The sequence below is a fragment of the Dama dama genome, chromosome 17, assembly GCF_033118175.1.
Source record: "Dama dama isolate Ldn47 chromosome 17, ASM3311817v1, whole genome shotgun sequence".
NCBI classification, from domain to species: Eukaryota; Metazoa; Chordata; class Mammalia; order Artiodactyla; family Cervidae; genus Dama; species Dama dama.
In genome coordinates, this window is record NC_083697.1 from 27,967,581 (window position 1) to 27,992,806 (window position 25,226).

At 37.1% G+C, this 25,226-nt stretch overlaps 1 protein-coding gene across 1 annotated transcript in view; it reads left to right on the forward strand.

Annotated features, from left to right (window-relative positions):
- Positions 1–21,995, forward strand: part of TACR3 (tachykinin receptor 3) — a 74,008-nt gene extending 52,013 nt beyond the window's left edge. The window contains exons 4-5 of the mRNA XM_061164289.1: positions 18,117–18,313; positions 19,932–21,995. Of these exons, the coding sequence (XP_061020272.1) occupies positions 18,117–18,313; positions 19,932–20,244 (510 nt within the window). The 3' untranslated portion in view covers positions 20,245–21,995. The remainder of the gene's footprint in view (positions 1–18,116; positions 18,314–19,931) is intronic.
- Positions 21,996–25,226: the final 3,231 nt, after the last annotated feature.

A 25,226-nucleotide genomic window follows, 5' to 3' on the forward strand; every position in this document is an offset into this window, starting at 1 on the left:
AATCAGGGCCTAGATTTAAATCAAAGTATTTGAGTCCAATGCTCTTGACCCTGCTGTACACGACTGTGCAATGCAGACTTCAAAGTCTGCTTCAGATTGAAGCGAAAGTTCACGCTTTCAGTAAAATCTAATTTGGTGGTTATTGCATTTGTCCAGGAGAAAGATAATGATTTTTGTCAAAGGTTATAGTAATAGAGCTAAAACAAAAAGGCTGAGATATTTTGGTGACATGGCCTATAGGATTTGCCTAGATATTGAAAGGGGCAGTGAAAATGAGCAGATGCAAAGGAACAAGCTTGACTTCTAAGTGTCTAGATGGGTGTGGTGCCGCTTATTAAGATAGGGAAGTTACAGAAACGGCTTTGGAGGTGGGGTGGAGGGGGAGTGGAGAATGAAGGGAGCTTTTTTAATACATAAAATTTGAGATATTCCAACAGATTATCTGTTGGGGAAGATGGTGGCCTGAACTCTACCTTCTCATCTGCCACTTGCTAAATCTCCTGAGTGAAATAGAAACTGTGATAGGACAGTGGGCCGAGCTCAGAGGAGTGTGTTAAGCCAAGTGGGTGCTGCAATCAAGGGGAGAAAACTAGAGGGTTTTACACAACACCCTCATTATTCCTGAGACTGTGAAAGGGCTAATGCACCCACTAGGGACACATAGGGCAGATTGCTCCATCCTCTGAGGACACATAGCTGTCCAACAGGGGAGAAGCCTGTGCTCCTTCTATGATGTCCAGATTTACTGTCCTGAAAAGAACACTTTCAGTTTATCTTTACAGGCAAAGAGTGATAGAGCCTGGACTTACAAAACGGAAACAAAACAAACCTTGAGGAATCTACCTACTAGAAACAAGACAAAGAACCAGAGCACCTAGATTAAGTTTACTTCATGGACTAAAACAGAAAAGATAAGATCTCTTAATTATGGCATGAAAATAAGGGGATTACATGTATCATTTTTTAATTGAAAACTCCAGTTGTTGAAAGATGTTACCATGGAAAAGTGAAGAACTACATCAAAACACAAACGGATTTCCAAAACATCTAAGGATCACAAGGCAAAAAATAACAGGTTAGAAGAGAGGTCTAGCTTAGCAATGTGGAGTCACTCACTTGAATAGAATTTCATGTACAGAAAAATGTTCTATTTACCTTTACCTCCGGAATCAGCCTCTGCAACTCCTTGACAACACTCCCTATTAGAAAATAAATTTGTACCTACTAGACATTTCACTTTAATTAAAACACGGCTAGCTATATACCAATAACATTAATTAAAATGAGTATATAATGCATACAATGCAAGCAGAGTACCTTGCACATAAAGGGACCTCAACAAATTTTAGTTTCCCTTCTACTTCAGGAAGCAACTGTTTGTCCCTTACTTTTACTTTTTGAGGTTTTATTTATCATTTATTTATTTATCTATCTATCATCATCTTTCTTAAACAGTCTTATAAAAATAAATGTACCTACATATTGTTATTCTTTTCTGAGTCACTCCTTTCCATAAAAAGCAAGTTCTAATTTTTTGAGGAATTTCCATAATCTTCTCTGTAAGGGCTATATCAGTTTACATTCCCACCAACAGTGCATCGGGGTTCCCATTTCTCCACATCCTCTCCAGCATCTATTGTTTGTAGATTTTTTGATGATGGCCATTCTGACTGCTGTGAGCTGATACCTCACTGAAGTTTTGATTTGCAATCAGAAACCAACACAACATTGCAAAACTTTAAAAATACAAAAGCAAGTTCTTTCTTTTTTACCATTGCTTCTATTAAGGGAAGAAAGTACAAGCTTCTAGAATGTGTATTTTTGACTTATATTTACCTTACGGTAAAAATAAATCTGCACTGACAACAATCACATGTTATAAAAGTAAGTTTCTGTATGGAAATAGTTTCTCTAGCCACCATTGAAATAGAATGCAATGAGCAATGCAGACAAATATCTATCTTACAGCCACAGGACTGGAAAAGGTCAGTTTTCATTCCAGTCCCAAAGAAAGACAGTGCCAAAGAATGTTCAAACTACCACACAATTGCACTCATCTCACACGCTAGCAAAGTAATACTCAAAATTCTGCAAGCCAGGCTTCAACAGTACGTGAACTGTGACCTTGCAGATATTCAAGCTGGATTTAGAAAAGGCAGAAGAACCAGAGATCAAATTGCCAACATCCACTGGATCATTGAAAAAGCAAGAGAGTTCCAGAAAAACATCTACTTCTGCTTTATTGACTATGCCAAAGCCTTTGACTGTGTGAATCAAAACAAACTATGGAAAATCCTTAAAAAGATGGGAATACCAGACCACCTGACCTGCCTCCTGAGAAATCTGTATGCAGGTCAAGGAGCAACAGTTAGAACTGGACATGGAACAACAGACTGGTTCCAAATCGGGAAAGGAGTACGTCAAAGCTGTATACTGTCACCCTGCTTCTTTAACTTATATGCAGAGTACATCATGTGAAATCCCAGGCTGAATGAAGCACAAGGTGGAATCAAGATTGCCAGGAGAAATATCAATAACTTCAGTTATGCAGATGACACCACTCTTATGCAGAAAGTGAAGAAGGACTAAAGAGCCTTTTGATAAAAAGTGAGAGAGGAGAGTGAAAAAGTTGGCTTAAAACTCAACATTCAGAAAACTAAGATCATGACATCCAGTCCCATCACTTCATGGCAAATAGATGCAGAAACAGTGAAAACAGTGGCAGACTTTATTTTTGGGGGGCTCCAAAATCACTGAAGATGGTGGCTGCAGCCATGAAATTAAAAGACGCTTGCTCCTTGGAAGAAAAGCTATGACCAACCTAGACAGCATATTAAAAAGCAGAGACATTACTTTGTCAACAAAGGTCTGTCTAGTCAAAGCTATGGTTTTTCCAGTAGTCATGTATGGATGTGAGAGTTGGACTACAAAGAAAGCTGAGCACCGAAGAATTGATGCTTTTGAAATGTGGTGTTGAAGAAGACTCTTGAGGGTCCCTTGGACTGCAAGGAGGTCCAACCAGTCCATCCTAAAGGAAATCAGTTCTGAATATTCATTGGAAGGACTGATGCTGAAGCTGAAGCTCCAATACTTTGGCCACCTGATATGAAGAACTGACTAATTGGGAAAGACCCTGATACTGGGAAAGATCAAAGATGGGAGGACAAGGTGATGACAGAAGATGAGATGGTTGGATGGCATCACCGATGTGATGGACATGAGTTTGAGTAAGCTCTGGGAATTGGTGATGGACAGGGAAGCCTGGCATGCTGCAGTCCATGGGGTCACAAAGAGTTAGACAAGACTGAGCAACTGAACTGAACTGATTAGTAATATACTAAAATTCAATTCAATAGCATAAGAAAGCCTATGCTATTGTAATGGTTAATTTTATGTGTCAGTTTGACTGGGACACTGGGTACCCAGAGAGTCGGTTAAATATTATTTCTAGGTGTGTCTATGAGGATATTTCCAGAAGAGATTAGCATTTGAATTGGTAGACTAAGTAAAGCAGATGGTCCTCCCCATCTGATAGGTGGACATCATGTTGAGCCTGAATACAACTAAAAAGCAGAAGAAGGTTGAATTTGCTCTCTGTCTGACTACTTGAGTTGCTATATCAATATTCCCCACCAGCCTTCTTGGGTCTCCACCTTGCAGATGGCAAGTTGTGGAACTTCTCAGGCTTCCTAATTGTTTGAGCCAATACCATACACACACATATATATATACATATATATATATATATATATATATATATATATATATAATGCTCAATAAACATTTACAGAATCAATGGATTAACAAAGTATGAAGCAATGCCATAATGCCAGTAACTAAACAGCATTAGCTACTGATGCGGAATAGAATAGATGATCAGAAAAAAATGTATTCTCCCCTAGATCAAATATATTTTTATATAAAAATGAAAGTGCTCAGAAATTGGACTACTTCTAGAACTGCCAAAAATATTGAATATATAATAGGGAATTGTGAAGTATATTAAAGCTATATTAGAGTTTTCCATAGAAAAAGAACCAATTATATAGAATATATTCATTACTCTATTTCTATATTCATTCCTATACTCATTCATTTCCATGACACTAAATATCATCTGTAGATCACTGACTCTGATGTGTCTATTCCAAGTCAGTTCTTCCTCCATTAGCTCTAAGTTTATACAATAATCAGCTGTGTAATTGATGCCCTTGCTTTTGTTATTTCTGAGGCGTTTTTAAATTATAATATACAAAACTGATCTTTGAGTTTGTCTTCATATCTGGCATAATGGAGAGTCTTCCTGCAGTAATCCAAGTATTAGTACTTGTTACTTCCATTCACCCAGATGTTAAATTCTGAAAAGAGTGATTCTTGAAACTTCCTTTTCCCTCTCACTGTCACCTAACGCATCACTAAATCCTATTGATCCTCCTCCCTAAAAATATCTCCCATCTCTGTGCTTCTCTCTACTTCCACTGAAATAACTCTCCAAGATACTATCACTACAAAGCCACTAGGTCCACTACAACAGCCTCTCCAACTCATTTCCCCAGATCTACACCTGTTCTCTTCAGATTTATTCTCTATTCAGCATCCAAGAATTTTTATTGAGATCTAATTCATAATATAACATTATATTAGTTTCAGGCATACAACATAAAGATTTGATATTTGTATATATTACTATATGATACCACAATAAGTCCATTGGTACATATAATTTTTTCTTATTATGGGAACCTCAAAGATCCTGCTCTCCTAGCAACTTTTAAATATACAATACAGTATTATTAACACTAGTCATCATGCTGTAAAAAAATGATGTTTTTTCATTCTAAATTAACTCTTGCAATCTGCTTAGCTTTATAGTGGTTCTCCAATATATTTAAGAAAATAGATTTTAAAAATTGCAAACTCCAAAATTGCAAACTCTAAGGTGTCCTGCAAAATTTTGCAAATCTTACCATTTCTTTTTTTATTAGTTGGAGGCTAATTACTTCACAACATTTCAGTGGGTTTTGTCATACATTGATATGAATCAGCCACAGAGTTACACGCATTCCCCATCCTGATCCCCCCTCCCACCTCCCTCTCCACCCGATTCCTCTGGGTCTTCCCAGTACACCAGGCCCGAGCACTTGTCTCATGCATCCCACCTGGGCTGGTGATCTGTTTCACCATAGATAATATACATGCTGTTCTTTCGAAACATCCCACCCTCCCCTTCTCCCACAGAGTTCAAAAGTCTGTTCTGTACTTCTGTGTCTCTTTTTCTGTTTTGCATATAGGGTTATCGTTACCATCTTTCTAAATTCCATATATATGTGTTAGTATGCTGTAATGTTCTTTATCTTTCTGGCTTACTTCACTCTGTATAATGGGCTCCAGTTTCATCCATCTCATTAGGACTGATTCAAATGAATTCTTTTTAATGGCTGAGTAATATTCCATGGTGTATATGTACCACAGCTTCCTTATCCATTCATCTGCTGATGGGCATCTAGGTTGCTTCCATGTCCTGGCTATTATAAACAGTGCTACGATGAACATTTATTGTCATCCTAATTCTATGCAACTGAACTATTCCCATACTATGTTCCAACGATGCTTGCTTTCAGCTGCCCTTTCCTCCATGTCTCAGTCTCCATTCACACTGTTATCAGGACATAGACTGACGTGTCTTTGATTCTTCTCTCTGTACATCTGGATTCCAGCTGACATATTACTTCCTCAAATAGAGTTTCCATTGTATTCTATAACCTAGACATTCTTTTTCTCTATAGAATTCATCATAATTTGTAGTTTTATACATATTTGTCTATTTATTATTTAATGACTACCTCTTTAGTGTAATGTAAGTGTTGTGAAAACATAAAATATATTTTCTTTTTAATTTAGCACTGTATCTCTAGAGCTAGGGCCTTGGTTTCTCTAGAAAAGTGGCATTATTGTAGAACAATTGTAATTTCAGGATATAATTGATTAAGTAAACAAAGACAACTGAACTTCTTTCTTAAGGTTATACCTTTACATGGTTCATATAACTGTTCTTTCCAAACATCCAGCTAAATATAAAGACCAAGGGCAATAATAATGATTTTAATTAGGTTTAAAACATTTGGAATAATTTTTGCTTTTGTTTACTTAAATATTATTTTTGAATTCTTATTATGTGCACGATAGGGCAAAACACTGGTAAGAAAAAGATAAATGATATTTCTTGCAATCAAAATTTTCATAACATGGACAATAAAGTTAAGATATCCTCAATCAATAGGTATTTATTGAATGCCAAGAACTATGTTAAGTTTTGGAGACACAAAGATTAATAATGCACATGCCCATATCCAGAGAGAAGGAAGTAGAAACAGGCTTGACTATAATATGTATCTGTGTTATAAGATATAATATGCTAGGATTAACTGTGTGTATGTGTGCTAAGTCACTTCAGTCATGTCCAACTCTTTGCAACCCTATGGACTGTAGCCCACCAGGCTCCTCTGTCCATGGGATTCTCCAGATAAGAATATTGGAGTGGGTTGCCACGTCCTCCTCAAGGGATCTTCCTGACCCAAGGATCGAACCTGCCTCTCTTACACCTCCTGCATTGGCAGATGGGTTTTGTACCACTAGTGCCACCTCGGAAGCCCACTATGTCTAATTAGGAAGTATCTAAACCCTACCTGCATGAAGAAATATGAGGGGAGCTACTCCAAGAGTGAGCTTGAGGTACTCTCCCAAAGGTTCGGTAGAAATTTTTACAGGGAAAGAAACTGGATTGGGACTTTCCAGGGGTAAGCATATGCAAATCATGCAGATTTATTTCAAGGTAACTACAAACAAGGACAGCATCATTTACAAATCATGCTTTTTAGTGGGTCATACTGTAGAGAAAACATTAATTTTCGATGACTGATCTTATTTTCTACAGAAATATAGAAAAGAGTAATCTCAAATATTCCAGATTTACACTGTTTCAAAAAAAAGCAAAGTATGCACACCTTCAAGATAAAAAGCTAACTGCAAAAGACACTGGCTGGCTCAACATTTTGGACCACAATATACTAATAATAACATATTAATAATATTTTTTAACACCCCCCCCAAGCTATGTCAACACATAACAAGACATGAAATCTGTTATTTTGGCAAATGATGTCAGCCTAGTCCTTTTTCTGGCCAGGCCCATTCTCAAGAAAACAGATCTCTCCTTGCAACTTCTACAACAAAGAAAGATGAGGTGACCTGGCAGTTAATTTCAGCTCTTTCCTCTCTTAAACCCTCTTCCATAGAAGGGTAATTGAGGCAGAAATTTTCTTGACTCTCTCCCCTTCTGTATGTCAAAAGATCCTAAACCTTAACTGGAACTGGAAATGGCAACCCTCTGCAGTATTCTTGCCTGGGAAATTCTATGGACAGAAAAAGCATGGCATGGGACCTCAAAGAGTTGGACACGACCGAGCACGCACACACTTTTAATTTCATTACATTTTTGTGTTATTTGCTAGATGTATGCCTTTAAAGTAAACCACATTTTAAACCATATTTTAACATTCTTCCCTATTCTACCATAAAAGAAACCTCAAAAATATGACTTGGCCACAATATTCATAATATGTGACAACTTGTTTTTTGTTATTCCCTGTTGAAATTGGTCTTGTTTAATTGAATAGCTAAAATATTGGCAAATAGATCTACTTCTATTGTTTCATAAACCACAGAATTTTTTATGGCTATTTTCTATTTTAATTATTTTCCTCTAAATACTAACAAGCCAGATCTGCTCCTTCACAAGAGAATATCTAAGTATAATAACAAAGAAGCCTTTTGCCTTAAACAAAGGAACCACTCTTCAGTCTAAACTCAAGTGATAGATTCAGTTGGATTTTTGATTTATATAACAACCACGAAGAATCTATCACCCTGCCCAGCAAGTAAGTCTTCTGTGTGCTTGTCATTTCTGTTGCAAAGGATTTATCATGGAAAACAGCCCTTGTGAGGAAGGCCATATATAACCTAAGAGATGCTCAGCTGATGGAAATGAAGATCCTAGTCTGTCCTTTACTTCCCTGAAAGCAATTCTCAGGCAATCAGAATCTCTCTGGAAATCTCTATTTTCACTGGGAAAATGTATAGTATTTTGCCTCCTACTTTGCTGGAATGAAGCCATACATATTAAACTGTCCTCGGCATTTCAAACATGGTATTCATCTGCTCAGGTTGCCATACAAAATAACATAGACTGCTATTTTAAACAATAGAAATATTTTCTCACAATTCAGGGGGCTAGAAGTATAAGTTCAAGTATCATCAAGAGTGGTTTTTCTAAGAGGTGTCAGCCATGCTTGCAGATGGCTGTAACCTTCTGTCTTCACAGAGGTCTTCCTTCTGTGTGTCTGTGTTCTAATTGCCTTTTCCTTTTAGAACACGAGTTATATTGGTTTAGGTCCCACCCTCATGACCTTATTTTACCTTAATTATCTCTTTAAAGACCTGTCTCCACATACAGTCACACGCTGAGGTACTGAGGATTAGGACTTCAACAAATGAATTCGGGGGAATGACATCTGCAAGATGGCCAAATAAGATGTCCCTCATCATACCCACCTCAACAACAACAATTTGAAATCTATCCATAAACAATAGTGCCTTTCTGGTATCTGGAGGATCCAGGTAGGAGACAAACCACAGTGCAGTGGAAAAATGAGGAGAATCACTTTAAGATAGACCTGCACCCTGGAGGATGCCTTACCTACCATGGTCTCAGCTATGGATGCAGAAACAAGTCCACACCTCAGAGGACTTGGCCACATCCCCATCTGGCTTTGGTTATGTCACCAGCACCATACCTGGGAAGAGTCTTGCCCACTGGAGTCAGATAATAAACATACAGACCTTGAACCCTGTTCACTCCATGAACCCTGGAGTGGCCCTTAGCTGTGCACCTGGAGTCCCTTGAAAAAACTGATTTAGATGGTCACCCATGGATCAGAGAACCTTTGTGGAAGTCCAGGATTCCAATAGAGAAGTTGCAGTACAAAAAAAAAAATCTGAGATTGGATGCCCTGGAAAGAGTGAGAGGAACAAACTGACTTCGTATACATCACGTCCTCCCCATGGTGACACAACTTGGTACCAAGAGGGTCTTCTCAGCTGTGATTTCTCCCTCAGGGATGGGGTGGTGGTGACAAAAGGATGTGAGGGATGAGTTCCCAGCTTCCTCAGATGTGTGGAGCCCTGCCAAAGAGCCCATCTCTGTCTCCCTCTATCCAGAGGACTGTGGAGATCTGCACAACTAGGGGATGGATAAAGCTGGGAGAGCAGTAGGCAGGGCTCCAAACTGAACATGTCAAAGGGATTCAGATCCTACTAACCCATCATGGATCCCATCAGGAAGCCAGTTCACAAGCCACTGGGGATGCCTCATAGGTGTTATACCAGAGTAGATATTAAATGTTCTCAACAAGCACGCATATACACACACACACACAAGTAACTGTGTGAGGTGGTGATGGTGTTAATAATCATCTCACAATAGGTACATGTATCAAATCATCATGCTGTACACTTTAACTTGCATAATGTTATGAGCCTAATTATGAGCATAATTATATCTCAATAAATCTAGAAAAAAATTTTAATAAATTAAAGGATAAGTAAACTTTAAAAATGTGGGGGTGGGAACATAATTCAGTCCATAGTAAGCCTCTATAAGTTTTATCTCTAGCCATGATCCCGTAACATCAGTCTTTATTCCTCTTGCCTTAATGTACTTTCTTTTCTAATGTCTTCTTGCCTTCCTTTATGTGACATCCCTTTTGTTTTGGCTTCAGATCATCATAAACCTGAAATTAATAATACTGTAAAAGGCTGTTTCCATTGGAAAAGTAAAATTACATTAAAAGTGAAACAACCAATGAAATGTAAAGAAGTGGAATCTAAACACAATACCACACATACACACAAACATACACACACACACAGAAGCATTCTACACATTTGCATGCATATATATATATGGTTTTCTGTTTGTTTGGCCCCAACATAATTCCATATAGGCATTGCTCTAAGCTAATGTTAACTGGATAGTCACATTACCTGGATTTGGCAACAATGTCAAATTTCTTGGATGACACTAACACAATATTCTCATTTAATTCTGAAATTATTGGGAAAATTCAACTCAACTTTTTGAGTTGAAAATACCCTCAACTTTTTTCACAAGTGTTACTACTTAGTTTTATTTTTGCACTTGGTACTGACATTTTTATTTATTTATTTATTTTTTTATTAGTTGGAGGCTAATTACTTCACATTTCAGTGGGTTTTGTCATACATCGATATGAATCAGCCACAGATTTACACGTATTCCCCATCCCGATCCCCCCTCCCACCTCCCTCTCCACCCGATTCCTCTGGGTCTTCCCAGTGCACCAGGCCCGAGCACTTGTCTCATGCATCCAACCTGGGCTGGTGATCTGTTTCACCATAGATAATATACATGCTGTTCTTTCGAAACATCCCACCCTCACCTTCTCCCACAGAGTTCAAAAGTCTGTTCTGTATTTCTGTGTCTCTTTTTCTGTTTTGCATATAGGGTTATCGTTACCATCTTTCTAAATTCCATATATATGTGTTAGTATGCTGTAATGTTCTTTATCTTTCTGGCTTACTTCACTCTGTATAAGGGGCTCCAGTTTCATCCATCTCATTAGAACTGATTCAAATGAATTCTTTTTAATGGCTGAGTAATATTCCATGGTGTATATGTACCACAGCTTCCTTATCCATTCATCTGCTGATGGGCATCTAGGTTGCTTCCATGTCCTGGCTATTATAAACAGTGCTGCGATGAACATTGGGGTGCACGTGTCTCTTTCAGATCTGGTTTCCTTTTTAAATGTGTTCTTTGAAACTGAAGCAACAAAAAAGCCCACGTAAATAATCCAAGACACAGTACTTTATATTTTGATGTTTGTGATTAATTTTTTCCATATATTATTCTTGAGAATATTATTTTAATTTGCTCATATGAAGCTAGAATAAGCAAGTGTATAATTTTGACCTAAAGAGATATATTTGTCATTTAAGGACATTTGTGCAGACAAAAGTTACAGAGAACTAGTAGGGTATAGTCCATGGGATGGTTCTTTAAAACATGCCCTGAGATTTTAATCAAAATAGGATGTTTCTTCTCACTACAAGTTGACCATTTCCAATGCAGACATTTACAAAGAATAAATTCTTCCTTGAAGAGTATAATTCCCAGATTTTTTTGAGGTTGGCAATATTTCATTTAATCTCCTAGACTGATCCATTTTTCTTTTACAACTAAAAACCTCAAAATCATCCATCCTGCATTAATTTAATATGATAGATAAGAACAGCTGCAGGCATTCCACTCTAGCCTGCACAAGATATGAAAATCAAAGAATATTTTTCCCTTAGATACATGAATAAAAGGTGCCCAAAGCTTATTCTCACTAACTTTTGATATGCATTCAATCCTGCCTATGTGAGTAAAGTGGATTCTAAACTATTAAAGACGGGCAGTGTTGTTACAAGAGCTACTTCACTTGTCCCACCTCCCTTCTTCTTCTGCTAGTAAGTGCCTTCTTGCAGCACAGGGTGGCCGCAAGTGTCCATGTTGCCATGGAAAATAAATCCCATTGCCTCAGAAGCTGGATGTGTCTTTCAGCTTCAAGAAATATCCAACACCAACCCATCTTTGATTCAAGTCACAATAAAATTTGTTAAGACATGGTGAGAGATTTGAATAATCTCCATCCCAGTCTCTTATCTTGCCTAAAACATACCAAGTCTACCAACTTTCCTGAATAGCATTTAGAGCCTATCTGAGCTAGTGCCATTATCCAGCCATGAGACATGGGGGGATCTGAGCAGTTACACATCTATCATTGCTCAAGGTTTGTGCTTCAAAGTGCTCTTTCCCTCACCTTTTTATGAGGAAGATGGTTACAATTTCATATTTTCAGTATTTCATAAAGCAAAATAATTCTGTCCACCAGAGGGACTACTTTTGCATTTATATCAAACCTGGGAGCCTGAAAGTTTGATATCTGAAATAATTTCACAAAATTTTATGAGCAGAGACCCATGGTAATGATTAAAACATTGCATAGCAGTAAATAAAATACAGCAGTTGTTTCACTGTAAAAGATCCATTCTCTTGGATTCTTTTAGATTTTTCCTAAAAATTAGTGAATGTTGACATTCCAGGAATCAGCAAACTAAAATGGACTGGAATGCGTGATTTTAACTCAGATGACCATTATATCTACTACTGTGGGCAGGAATCCCTTAGAAGAAATGGAGTAGCCATCATGGTCAACAAAAGAGTCCAAAATGCAGTACTTGGACGCAATCTCAAAAACGACAGAATGATCTCCGTTTGTTTCCAAGGCAAATCATTCAATATCACGGTAATCCAAGCCTATGCCCCAACCAGTAACACTGAAGAAGCTGAACGGCTCTATGAAGACCTACAAGACCTTTTAGAACTAACACCCAAAAAAGATGTCCTTTTCATTATAGGGAACTGGAATGTAAAAGTAGAAAGTCAAGAAAAACCTGGAGTAACAGGGAAATTTGGCCTTGGAGTACAGAATGAAGCAGGGCAAAGACTCACAGAGTTTTGCCAACAGAATGCACTGGTCATAGCAAACACCCTCTTCCAACAACACAAGAGAAGACTCTACACATGGACATCATCAGATGGTCAACACCGAAATCAGATTGATTATATTCTTTGCAGCGAAAGATGGAGAAGCTCTATACAGTCAGCAAAAACAAGACCAGGAGCTGATTGTTGTTCAGACTGTGAACTCTTTATTGCCAAATTCAGACTTAAACTGAAGAAAGTAGGGAAAACCACTAGACCATTCAGGTATGACCTAAATCAAATCCCTTATGATTATACAGTGAAAGTGAGAAATAGATTTAAGGGACTAGATCTGATAGACAGAGAACCTGATGAACTATGGATGGAGGTTCATGAGACTGTATAGGAGACAGGGTTCAAGACCATCCCCATGGAAAAGAAATGCAAAAAGGCAAATTGGTTGTCTGAGGAGGCCTTACAAATAGCTGTGAAAAGAAGAGAAGTGAAAAGCAAAGGAGAAAAGGAAATATATTCCTATTTAAATGCAGAGTTCCAAAGAATAGCAAGGAGAGATAAGAAAGCCTTCCTCAGCGATCAATGCAAAGAAATAGAGGAAAACAACAGAATGGGAAAGACTAGAGATCTCTTCAAGAAAATCAGAGATATCAAGGGAACATTTCATGCAAAGATGGGTTCAATAAAGGACAGAACTGGTATGGACCTGACAGAAGCAGAATATATTAAGAAGTAGCAAGAATACACAGAAGAACTGTACAAAAAGATCTTCACAACCCAGATAATCACCATGGTGTGATCACTCACCTAGAGCCAGACATTCTGGAATGTGAAGTCAAGTGGGCCTTAGAAATCACCACTACGAACAAAGCTAATGGAGGTGATGGAATTCCAGTTGAGCTATTTCAAATTCTGAAAGATGATGCTGTGAAAGTGCTGCACTCAATATGCCAGCAAATTTGGAAAACTCAGCAGTGGCCACAGGACTGGAAAAGGTCAGTTTTCATTCCAATCCCAAAGAAAGGCAATGCCAAAGAATGCTCAGACTACCGCACAATTGTACTCATCTCACACGCTAGTAAAGTGATGCTTAAAATTCTTTAAGCCAGGCTTCAGCAATACATGAACCATGAACTTCCAGATGTTCAAGCTGGATTTAGAAAAGGCAGAGGAACCAGAGATCAAGTTGCCAACATCCCCTGGATCATCAAAAAAGCAAGAGAGTTCCAGAAAAACATCTATTTCTGCTTTATTGACTATGCCAAAGCCTTTGACTGTATGGATCACAATAAACTGTGGAAAATTCTGAAAGAGATGGGAATACCAGACCACCTGACCTGCCTCTTGAGAAACCTATATGCAGGTCAGGAAGCAAGAGTTAGAACTAGACATGGAACAACAGACTGGTTCCAAATAGGAAAAGAAGTATGTCAAGGCTGTATATTGTCACCCTGCTTATTTAACTTATATGCAGAGTACATCATGAGAAACGATGGGCTGGAAGAAGCACAAGCTGGAATCAAGATTGCTGGGAGAAATATCAATAACCTCAGTTATGTAGATGACACCACCCTTATGGCAGAAAGTGAAGAGGAACTAAAGAGCCTCTTGATGAACGTGAAAGAGGAGAGTGAAAAAGTTGACTTAAAGCTCAACATTCAGAAAACTAAGATCATGGCATTTGGTCCCATCACTTCATGGGAAATAGATGGGGAAACAGTGTCAGACTTTATTTTTTGGGCTCCAAAATCACTGCAGATGGTGACTGCAGCCATGAAATTAAAAGACGCTTACTCCTTAAAAGGAAAGTTATGACCAACCTAGATAGCATATTAGAAAGCAGAGACATTATTTTGCCAACAAAGGTCTGTCTGGTCAGGGCTATGGTTTTTCCAGTGGTCATGTATGGATGTGAGAGTTGGACTGTGAAGAAAGCTGAGCACCAAAGAATTGATGCTTTTGAACTGTGGTGTTGGAGAAGACTCTTGAGAGTCTCTTGGACTGCACAGAGATCAACCAGTCCATCCTGAAGGAGATCAGTCCTGGGTGTTCATTGGAAGGGCTGATGCTGAATCTGAAACTCCAATACTTTGGCCACCTCATGTGAAGAGTTGACTCATTGGAAAAGACCCTGATGCTGGGAGGGATTGGGGGCAGAAGAAGGGGATGACAGAGGATGAAATGGTAGGATGACATCACCAACTTGATGAACTTGAGTATGAGTAAACTCCAGGAATTGGTGATGGACAGGGAGGCCTGGCATGCTGCGATTCATGGGGTCGCAAAGAGTCAGACACGACTGAGTGACTGAACTGAACTGAACTGAAAAACCTTCAAAGAAGCTTCTGAATGTCTTGCAACAGAATCCTTAAGGCCATGTGTGTGTGAATTATAATTTATCTGATACTGTTTCTACACATGCACTTTAATTTTCCTTCTTTCTGTACTTCTTCCGCACTGATGGTTGGCAATTACGTTAAAAGATTCTGATAGCCTTTGTAGCTCTTCCGCTATTGTTGGAAAACAATTTCATGCAAAGGGAGTTTTCCGTTACACTGTATAAAAGCAATGTTATGTATATCTGCTGATACTGTATTCAACATAGTAGCTTGAACCATGTTCACACTGTCAATGTTTTTTATTGCTCTTAACATTTATTCAGAATGAAATGCAGTGCATTCATGCATCCAAAATAATATATTGATAATATTGCTTTGCAGTCATACACATTACTTGAATTTGTTGGCCTAGAAAAGGAAATAACTCATTGTATATTATATATGCTTAAAGTTGGAGGACAAATGATACGAGTATTTCATGATGGAGTAAAATCATGAGCATCACCTAACCAACTACTTGTCTTTTAGTTTCTTTCTTTTTTTATTCAGTTTAATTAACTTATTTTTCAAAACTCTGAACACCAATTTTGTGTGAAATCTAGTCTACATGACTGAAATATGTAAGTAAATAAGACAAGCAGAAAATTCTTGCTTTTTTTTTGTTTTAGTATTCTAGCATAAGGAGACACAAAGTAAAGAATACACATGACACATAAACTGAAAATAAAGAACAGGCTAAGGGGTTTAGGGAGTGCTGGAAGGACAGATTGCAACTTTGAATAGGCTGGTCATAGAAAAAGCGATAATTGTGCAAAGATAGCTCAGTTCGTAAAGAATCTGCTTGCAATGCAGGAGACCCCAGTTCAATTCCTGGGTCAGGAAGATCTGCTGAAGAAGGGATAGGCTACCCACTGCAATATTCTTGGGCTTCCCTTGTGGCTCAGCTGATAAAGAATCTGCCTGCAATATGGGAGACCTGGGTTCAATCCCTGGATTGAATATCCCCTGGAGAAGAGAAAGGCTACCCACTCCAGTATTTTGGTCTGAAGAATTCCATGGACTGTATAGTTCATGGGGTTGCAAAGAGTCCGACACGACTGAGTGACTTTCACTTTCAAAGTCTCATAAATATTATTTTTTACTTTATTTACACGTGTTTATATTCAGATTTCTATGTACTTTAATTTACATTTCAATATTTTTCATTATATCATAATATTCTTCAGGATAAGGAATTGGTTCTCTACCCATTATCTTTCTCTATTATGTTTTTTTAGACCCAATAGGCATTCAGTAAGTGTTATTAACTGTAAGCATTTAAAAAAACAGACTTAAGAGTCTGGGTTTTAAAAAATCTAACTTAGATTTCATGAATCACAGTGGTCAAGTCTCTTGGTCTTTGCCTTAACTTCCTAAAGTCCAACTGAAAACCAATTAGTAAGTTGCTAGATGTGTGAAGCATTGTATAAATATAAATTATGTTTAAATATTCCCCTTACTTGTATCCTACAAATATATAAATAAAAATAAGAGAAATAAAATGCAGAATTCTGAACACAGTTATTCAGAAAAAAAAATGCAATTGAAAAAACATGGGAAAAAATCAAAACATTTTCCATTATGTGGCCAATGATGACATTTTATGAGCTACTGATCTGGATTTTCAGCTCTGATGGCCAATTTTTATCACCTAATACCAGATACCTGGATGTTACCATGATTAGACCCTTGGGAAAGCTTTGCTTTCCACACTGATCCATTTCATGCTTTGTCTGTTTCTAGAATCATGTCTCTCATGATTTTTAACCTTGTCAACTTTCATCTGAATCCCCACTTGCAATCAAATGATGAACCCAGTAGTTAAATAATGTATTTTCATAGTTTCAAGATGCTACATAGGTCATTTACATCAGGAATTTCTCTGATTTGTGTTCTAATATGACTATGGGTAAACCTCAAAATGATTTTGTTTAATATGCATTATTTTAAACTTTTTACAAATTCCCAAAAGAAGTATGAACAAATTTACTCAACAGATTGGTTGAGTAAATGAGGAATATTAAATGAGGTTATTCTAAAATGTTGTTACTAATTTTTCCCTTTCACTTGGCTTTCTATGCACTTTAATCACTGTATTGATCACTGTGATCACAGTAATCACCGTGTTGATTACTTTGGGTCTAGCAAATTTTATCCTATTTTATCCTATTTAGAGACATACAAAACATCCTCTCACTCAACTTCCTATTACAAATTGTACAGTCATTCCTTACTCATTCATCTTATATCTAATTATCTATCTCTAGCCATATACTAGACACCGTGCTAGATGCTGGGGATATTAAGATAATTAAGACATTCTCTATGCCTTTTAGGAATTTAAAGACTAGTGGAGGAAAGATTGCATTCTACTTTGACAGGAGCTTTCAAACATATTGTAGTAAGTGTGGAAAGAGAGGAAATAATCCATGCTTAACAAAATCACAGAAGTCGATATATAGACCAGGTGTATAAGCCAACTGCCTACTTACAAATGTAAAGTTAGTGATATTTCCTCAGACTAATGTGAATATCCTTTATCACTATCAAGAGAAACCTTTCCCAATATCAGATTACAAAAGAAACCAAATTAACATTCTGAAGGTTTCCCACTGAGCATGGTATTAGAGTAAAGAAATCTGAATAGTCATGAGCTATACTCAGGCAATAATAAGTACTGAGGAACTTGCTCAACCCCTACCGTCTGACATACCCGCACTGTCCCTCAACAGCCAGTTTCTCTAGACATGATGTCTTCACTCTCTTATAGTGTGGGCTAGCACAGCCAAATCCTAGCTCTTTCTCCTTTCTGCTCCCAGGCTCTTTGTTGTTTCATAAACACTTATTTTCTTCAAGTCAATTAAAATACATTTCTATTTGAGTGAGTGCCACCCATTCACTAGGTGACACAAGAATGCTTTCTTGAAACTTAGGTAACTATCCTGATATTACCTTGCCATTTTTTAACTTTTTGACTATTTCTTAGGCAAGCCATATATTTAACTGTATAGGCAGCAAAATATGATTTGTGGTAAGCTATTAGAACTAATATAATGACTTCCATATTTGCTAAAAGTGACCTCTTTCTTTTTTTCCAGGTTGTAAAAATGATGATTATTGTTGTGGTGACATTTGCCATCTGCTGGCTGCCTTACCATATTTATTTCATCCTCACTGCAATCTATCAACAACTAAACAGGTGGAAGTATATTCAGCAGGTCTATCTGGCTAGCTTTTGGCTGGCAATGAGCTCAACCATGTACAACCCCATCATCTACTGCTGTCTGAATAAGAGGTAAAAATAAGATTACCAAATGCAAGTTCTTTGTCACTTCTGGCTTCACTGAAAGCATATAATATTGTTTAAGCTTCTTGGTACACAGTTAAAATTCAAAAGGAATGGAAAATTGAAAAATTCACTGAGAGGAACACAGAGCTAGGTATTTTTCTAGTAAAAAAGTGAAAGTGGAAATCACTCAGTCGTATCTGACTCTTTGTGACCCCATGGACTATACAGTCCATGGAATTCTCCAAGTCAGAATACTGGAGTGGGTAGCCATTCCCTTCTCCAGGGGATCTTCCCAACCCAGGGATCGAACCCAGGTCTCCTGCATTGCTGGTGGATTCTTTACCAGCGGAGACACCAAGGAAACCCAACTCCTTCCTATTTAACGAATTATCTCACCTTAACAGTTACCCCCTCAAAACAATGCTCTTGGGGGTTCTAAACAGCTGGTTTCTATATAGGCCAAATTCTCTCTCCAAATCCTTCAGAATTTTACTTGTCAAAGAAAAAGAAATGTCCTATTGTTAAAGGAGGTGAGGTGGTGTGCTCAAGTCCTCAAAGAAATGAAGACACTTTGTAAAAATGCACAGATGGAGAGATGACGGCATCTGTGATCTTTTAAGAAGGAAGTTTTGTAAATATACTTCAAAATAGAAGGTGTCATAAGAGTAACAGAAGCAACACTAAGGAGAAGAATCCCAAACCTCCCTCTAGTATGATGAGGTCAGTGAGTAAGACAGGGTGCCACCTCTGGAAGAGGGGAAGCTAGTTTTAAAGTGAAGTTGGAAAGAGAAGGAGAAATATTCACAATTAAATTTAAGACTGGGAAAAAAAGGTAAACGGTGGTTTCCAGATTAAAAACACCTTAGTTGTAAGGTCAGCACGTGGAGGGGGAAGCGTTACATTTCATAAGGTGAATAATTTCCTTAATAAACCAATATGGTAGCCAGATAGAAATGGGACTTCGTGTAGGTAGCTACTCAACCTAAATTCTCAGCTCTATTTTCAGTTAGACATCTACCACATCATTCCTTAAGTTTCTTAAAAGTATTATTTAATTCTTACTTTTTTTCAGTAATTGCACAAGCCATATATCAATTCCAATAACCCCAAAAGCAGAACATATGTTTTTAATCAACTTCATTTAATGGCTAACAAAGCCAAGGATTTTACACTTTCATACACAATTAGATAAAAACATCCAGCTGAGCAATTAATTTTGATATTAAATGAGATTAATTTATAAATGTGTAATTATTACTGTAAGAATCTATTTCAAAATATGTCATTTTTCAGAGCCATATCCAGAAAGCTTAATTCACTTATGCAAATGTATAAAATTATTGAAGAAACCTACACTGCTTCTTTGACATATTGATTACTGACACTGCACTTTTACTCTTTGATGACTTGCTTTTGATCAATGGGAAATTAAGATTCAATTCAAACAAAAAGGACTTAGAAAACTAGTACCAATACTGTGGCATAAATTCTAAAAGTTAGACTAGAAAATTAAATTCAAAAAATGAGTTGGCTTAATTGCATTAAGCAGAGCTTTCTGTAGAAGTTGAAGGAAATTTCCACTTGAAAATATGACCTTTTCTTCTTGTGGCCTGCTTCTCCTCAGATTTCGAGCAGGCTTCAAGAGAGCATTCCGCTGGTGTCCTTTCATTGAAGTTTCTAGCTATGATGAGCTGGAGCTCAAGACTACCAGGTTTCACCCAACTCGGCAAAGCAGCCTGTACACCGTGACCAGGATGGAATCCATGACGGTGGTGTTTGACCCTAGTGATGCAGATAACACCAAACCCAGCCAGAAGAAGAGAGTGCCTCCAGGAGACCCAAGCTTCAATGGTTGCTCCCGCCAGAATTCCAAATCTGGCTCCACCACTTCAAGTTTCATAAGCCCACCCTATACTTCTGTGGATGAATACTCTTAAATCCATTTCCTGAGTGGAAAGAGTAGAGTGAGGCTATCATGGACACCATAGCGTCCACACTCTCCTGATTGTCAGCCCTGTCCTACATAGTCTCTGTAAAAAAGAAGGGCAATTTTTAGGCAACTGTGTTTCAACTGAGAAAGGTAGCATTTGAGTTCAACAAAGACACTATTAAGGTATTTGCCCCCTCAAAAATAAAATAGGCTTTAAATTTATTCTTTGAAAAATTTAATAATTGTATGTAACAGAAAAATATTTCTGAAAAGTATTTATAGAGAGTTTCATTTTTCTCACTGAAAAATTGCAATATATATTTGTGACACTAAAGTAACATATGATTTCCCCAAAAGATTAAAGAACCATTAAAATATAATGATGTGAGTGAATAAAAATAAAATCTATAGAAAATGAAAATTTTCATCTATAGCTATTAAAGAAAAAAAGTTATATGACTTATTTTACGACTAAAATTATGGGAAATTTACCTCTAAGAGTAAAAATTAATGAAAATCTTTGCTAAAGAGAATTAACTTTGTAGGATAAAAATTTTTTGAGATTTAAAGATATTCACCATGAAATATAATTGAAAAAGAAACCTGATCAAATTATTAGGCAGCTGCACATATTTTTCTCTTTATTTTTCTGGGAAAGTGGCTTCAAAAGAAAAACATAATCATTTAGTTTTTGACTATTATATATTTTAAAGAGCCAAACTACGAAACAGTCAAAGATAGAACTTTAAAATGACAAAGCAAATCCCTATGATCCTCCTTATTTTATTTTTCAAAAATATTTGTAGGTTTAAGAAAAAAATAGATTACATAATAGTAAAGAGGCTTTCTAATGAAGAAGGGAAGAATCTCATTTATCTCTGAAACTGACTACCAATTTTTAGGCAAGAATTAAAGATACTAATTCATAGTTATTATAGCAGACAAGAGCATCTATTAGCTCCAAAGGAAAATGTATTTTTCCTCTATAACCCAAGGAAAAAGCTTAAGGTGAGTATTAACAACTGTATAGTGCCTTATTCTCTCCCTTTCCCCCCACAGTGGGGGAGAAAAAAAAGAGTAAGGACTAGGAGAAGGTATCAGAAAATATATTTAAATGCAAAGCCTTAGGACAAAAGTTTATGTACTACTTATATGTGCTTGTTTGAGTGCATGCTAAGTTGTTTCAGTCATGTCCGAACCTTTGCGATCCTAAGGACTGTAGCCTGCCATGCCCCTCTGTCCATGGGATTCTTCAGGCAAGAATATTGGAGTGGGGTGCCATGCCCTCCTCCATGGGATATACTAGTATACCTATAGGTAAATCAAGTAAGATGTAGAAAACGGAATCAACTGTTAGAATAAAAAGCTGGACAAAATGTGGATACACGTGAACTAATACCGGGCAACAGGAGTATAATATACATATTTCTACAGAAAGAGCCTTCCTTTATCTGCTTAGATAACTCAGAAATTCCCCCAGAAAGAAATGAGCTAATGGTCCTAAAGAAGAATCTGTTTTACTATAAGAAAAAAATATACTGACACATTTCTGAGAGCTATAACAAATCAAGGTACACCATTAAGTGTGGAATTTATCTTCCAGACCTCAGTGCTCAAAAGTCATCTTTTCTTGAATTAGAGATACCATCAATCTAGCTCAAGAAAGCAGTAACCTTCTGAGAATGTGGCTGTGTAGTACAAACTTCTCCTTCCAAATATTCAGATAGATTTTTAAAGCTATCCAACTATAATTACCTGTGACACTTGACTGGATTGTTATGCCTCCATCAATATAGGACCATTTTTCCTAAGAACAAGATAAAAAACAATTATTTCAAGAGAATACATGGTGTTTACTGCCAAAACATTAAATTTTCCAATCTTCCTCCCCTGTTTTGGATCCAGCATCAGAAGTATCTAATTGTTACAAAGTGTTAAATGTCTAAACACTCCTATCATAAGTGTTTAAGCTAAATTTATTTTAATTACACTAATAAACAAACAGATACACATATATACATAAACATGCAAGTGTGCAGACACATACAATAGGTTTAATGTATGCAAAAACTTCAAAGAATTAAATTCAAAATTGAATGCTGAAATAGTAAGTGGCCCTTACAGTGTTGCCACAAACAGCTCAATAAAGTATGTGAAGCTTGTGTGCATGTAAGCTTGTAAGCAAGTGTATTATTATGTATTATTATTTAGTCCCTAGTCATTGAATATAGTGTTTAAGTGTTCATTCCAAAACATGTAAATGCTTATCATACAACGTGAAAATATCAAGAAAAAGCCTAACATTTTAAAGCAGACATTTCTTCTTCTTAAACTTATGAATGATTGTGAGACCAGCATTAATGAATGTTCTACATGCGTGGGACCATATTCAGCTATAGATTAGAATGTGAAATCTGGCCCTCAAATTCAATGTAATCAGCCATTACCAAAGCACATGAATACATCTGAAAAACATAAATCCTGCCTTCATGCATTACAGAAACTCAATGTAATTTCGTAGAACATCTAAGGGAAAATATTGCTCCAATCAGCTGTTTTGTATGTTTTCTTGTTGTTGTTGCTTCGCTTTGCTTGCCAAGGATCATCCTTTTGGCATGGTGGAAATACCTGAGGTCCAGACCGTATCCTTAATACTTTTTACAGAAAACTGACATCATTAACTCAATGCTCATGACTCTTAAACCGAGACCTTATAAAGCAGAATATTTTAAGTTCAAAAATTTGAAAAGTAATAATAACAAAATAAATGAGTACAATATGAAAGAATGAAAGAGATAAGATTTTAGTCCTTTTGTCTGAATCTTCACGCTGAGAACTGTAGAATAACACATGGAAACCCGCTTTAGTAGGTGTCATTTTAAGTAAAGCTATGCCAGTGTTTTCATATTTGTCAGGGTTTGGAAGAATTAGCCTCCAATGTTCACACTACTCTCTGATATTCAAGTTCACTGTGAATTTTTTGATTGTTTGTAGGCAAACACTGGCTGGAAATACCAGCAGATGGTCAAAACAGTCCAGATTTTTTTGTACCTAGATCAGCAGCAGCAGAATACAAACTATTTTGAGAGCACTCTAAAATTTATCAAAAAAAGATTCAATTAAAATATTCTTCTTAAAGACAAAAAATAACTAACATTGTATTTTCATTATTTTGCATCTGGACAAAATGTTTTTTAAATTACCTGCATGGGAAAAAAATTAAAGCAAATGCAATTACTACAGAATACAAGCTAACAGCTTTCATTTTTTTAGCAAGCTCAGTATGCCGCTGCATTATTCTGTCTTCCAAATTCATGATGATGACATTTATGACCCAGCAGCCAAATTCATATTCTTTTCCAGATCTGGCCAATCTCTTATAAACAGAGATCCTAGGTACTTCAAAGTGAGCTCCATCCTTACAAAGCACACAGAAGAATGCCAAGAAGCTTGTATCAAACCTCAGAAGCACAAAATACATGTGAAAAATCAATGCTAGCTAGCTCAGAATTTGAATTTGATTTTTGTCAATGCAGAGTTCCATCAGAAAACTTCTGATTAGTGTCTGGCAAATTATTCCATCAAATATAAAGGCAGGAGAATTATAGCGATTTCTCACACTTTTACCAGTAACAATCTGAGATACTACTTATTGCTGACACTTCGGGCCAACCATGAATGGAGAATAATGTCCAATAGTAACTGTTGTAAATAGCTTGGCAAAAATTCTGTGCACATAAGAAATAAATGTATATAAGGTTTGTAGCTAGTGAATAAAGTATTTTCAAGTTGTGATAATTATACTGAGCATTAATAGATTTAATACATTCATTATCCTTTGTATGTGTGGTATATGTAACAGATTTAATTTATTTTTATTTTCCTTTAAAATCATTAAAAATAAAAGCAGTCAATATTTTCCTACTGGTTAGCAAAACATATGTTATAGAAAGTTCTATCTTATCTAAACATACCTAACCATCCCTCAACACTATCTTGTGCTTCCTCCCTTATTTTTCCTCATAAAATGTCTAGTGCTACTGCTAAGTTGCTTCACTCATGTCCGATTCTGTGTGAGCACATGGGCTGTAGGCCACCAGGTTCCTTTGTCCATGAAATTTTTTAGGCAAGAATACTGAAGTGGGTTGCCATTTCCTCCTTCATGGGATCTTCCCAACCCAGGGACTGAACCCACGTCTCCTGTGTCTCCTGCATTGGCAGGCAAGTCCTTTATCACTAGTGCCAGTTAGGAAACCCCATAAAGGTCTAGTTTTCCTAAATTACTTTGGTTCAGAAAAAGTGTCTATGGGGAGCAAAGATATTAAACTGTAGAATAATATTCTGAGTAGAAAGCAGGAGCAGATTAACTGGAACATAGACTCAAAAGCGCATATAGCTAGAGGGCGGGGATAGACAATGGACTTGTAGACACAGTGGGGAAAGAGAAGGGGCACGACCTGAGAGAGAGCATTGACATAAATACACCACCGTGTGTAAAGCAGATAGCTAGTGGGAAGCTGTTACACCGCACAGGGGGCTCAGCCTGGTGCTCTGTGATGACCTCTGGGGTGCGATGCGAGGGTGGGGGTAGGAGAGCTCAGGAGGGAGGGGATATATGCATACATAAGGGTGATTCATGATGTTGTACGGCAGAAGCTAACCCAACGTTGTAAAGCAATTATTCTCCAATAAAACAAATGCATGAGGCTGAGTATGGACCACAGCGTCTTAGAGCCACGGCATCAGAGCCATAACAAGTGACAGACTCGAGTTTATACCTAAGCCCCACCAGCTGCTAGCGAGGGGACCTGGGGCAAGTGATTGTCTGTTCTGAGCCTCACTTAACTCATCAGTGAAAAAAGAAAATAGTAATTTCTTCAAAGTGCAAATGTGAGGGTTGAATGAGCTAGTGCATGAATAAGACAGAGTCAAACATTAAATAAATGTTCAAAAACATCATTGGTGTCATTGTGTTTAAGGGGGGATTAA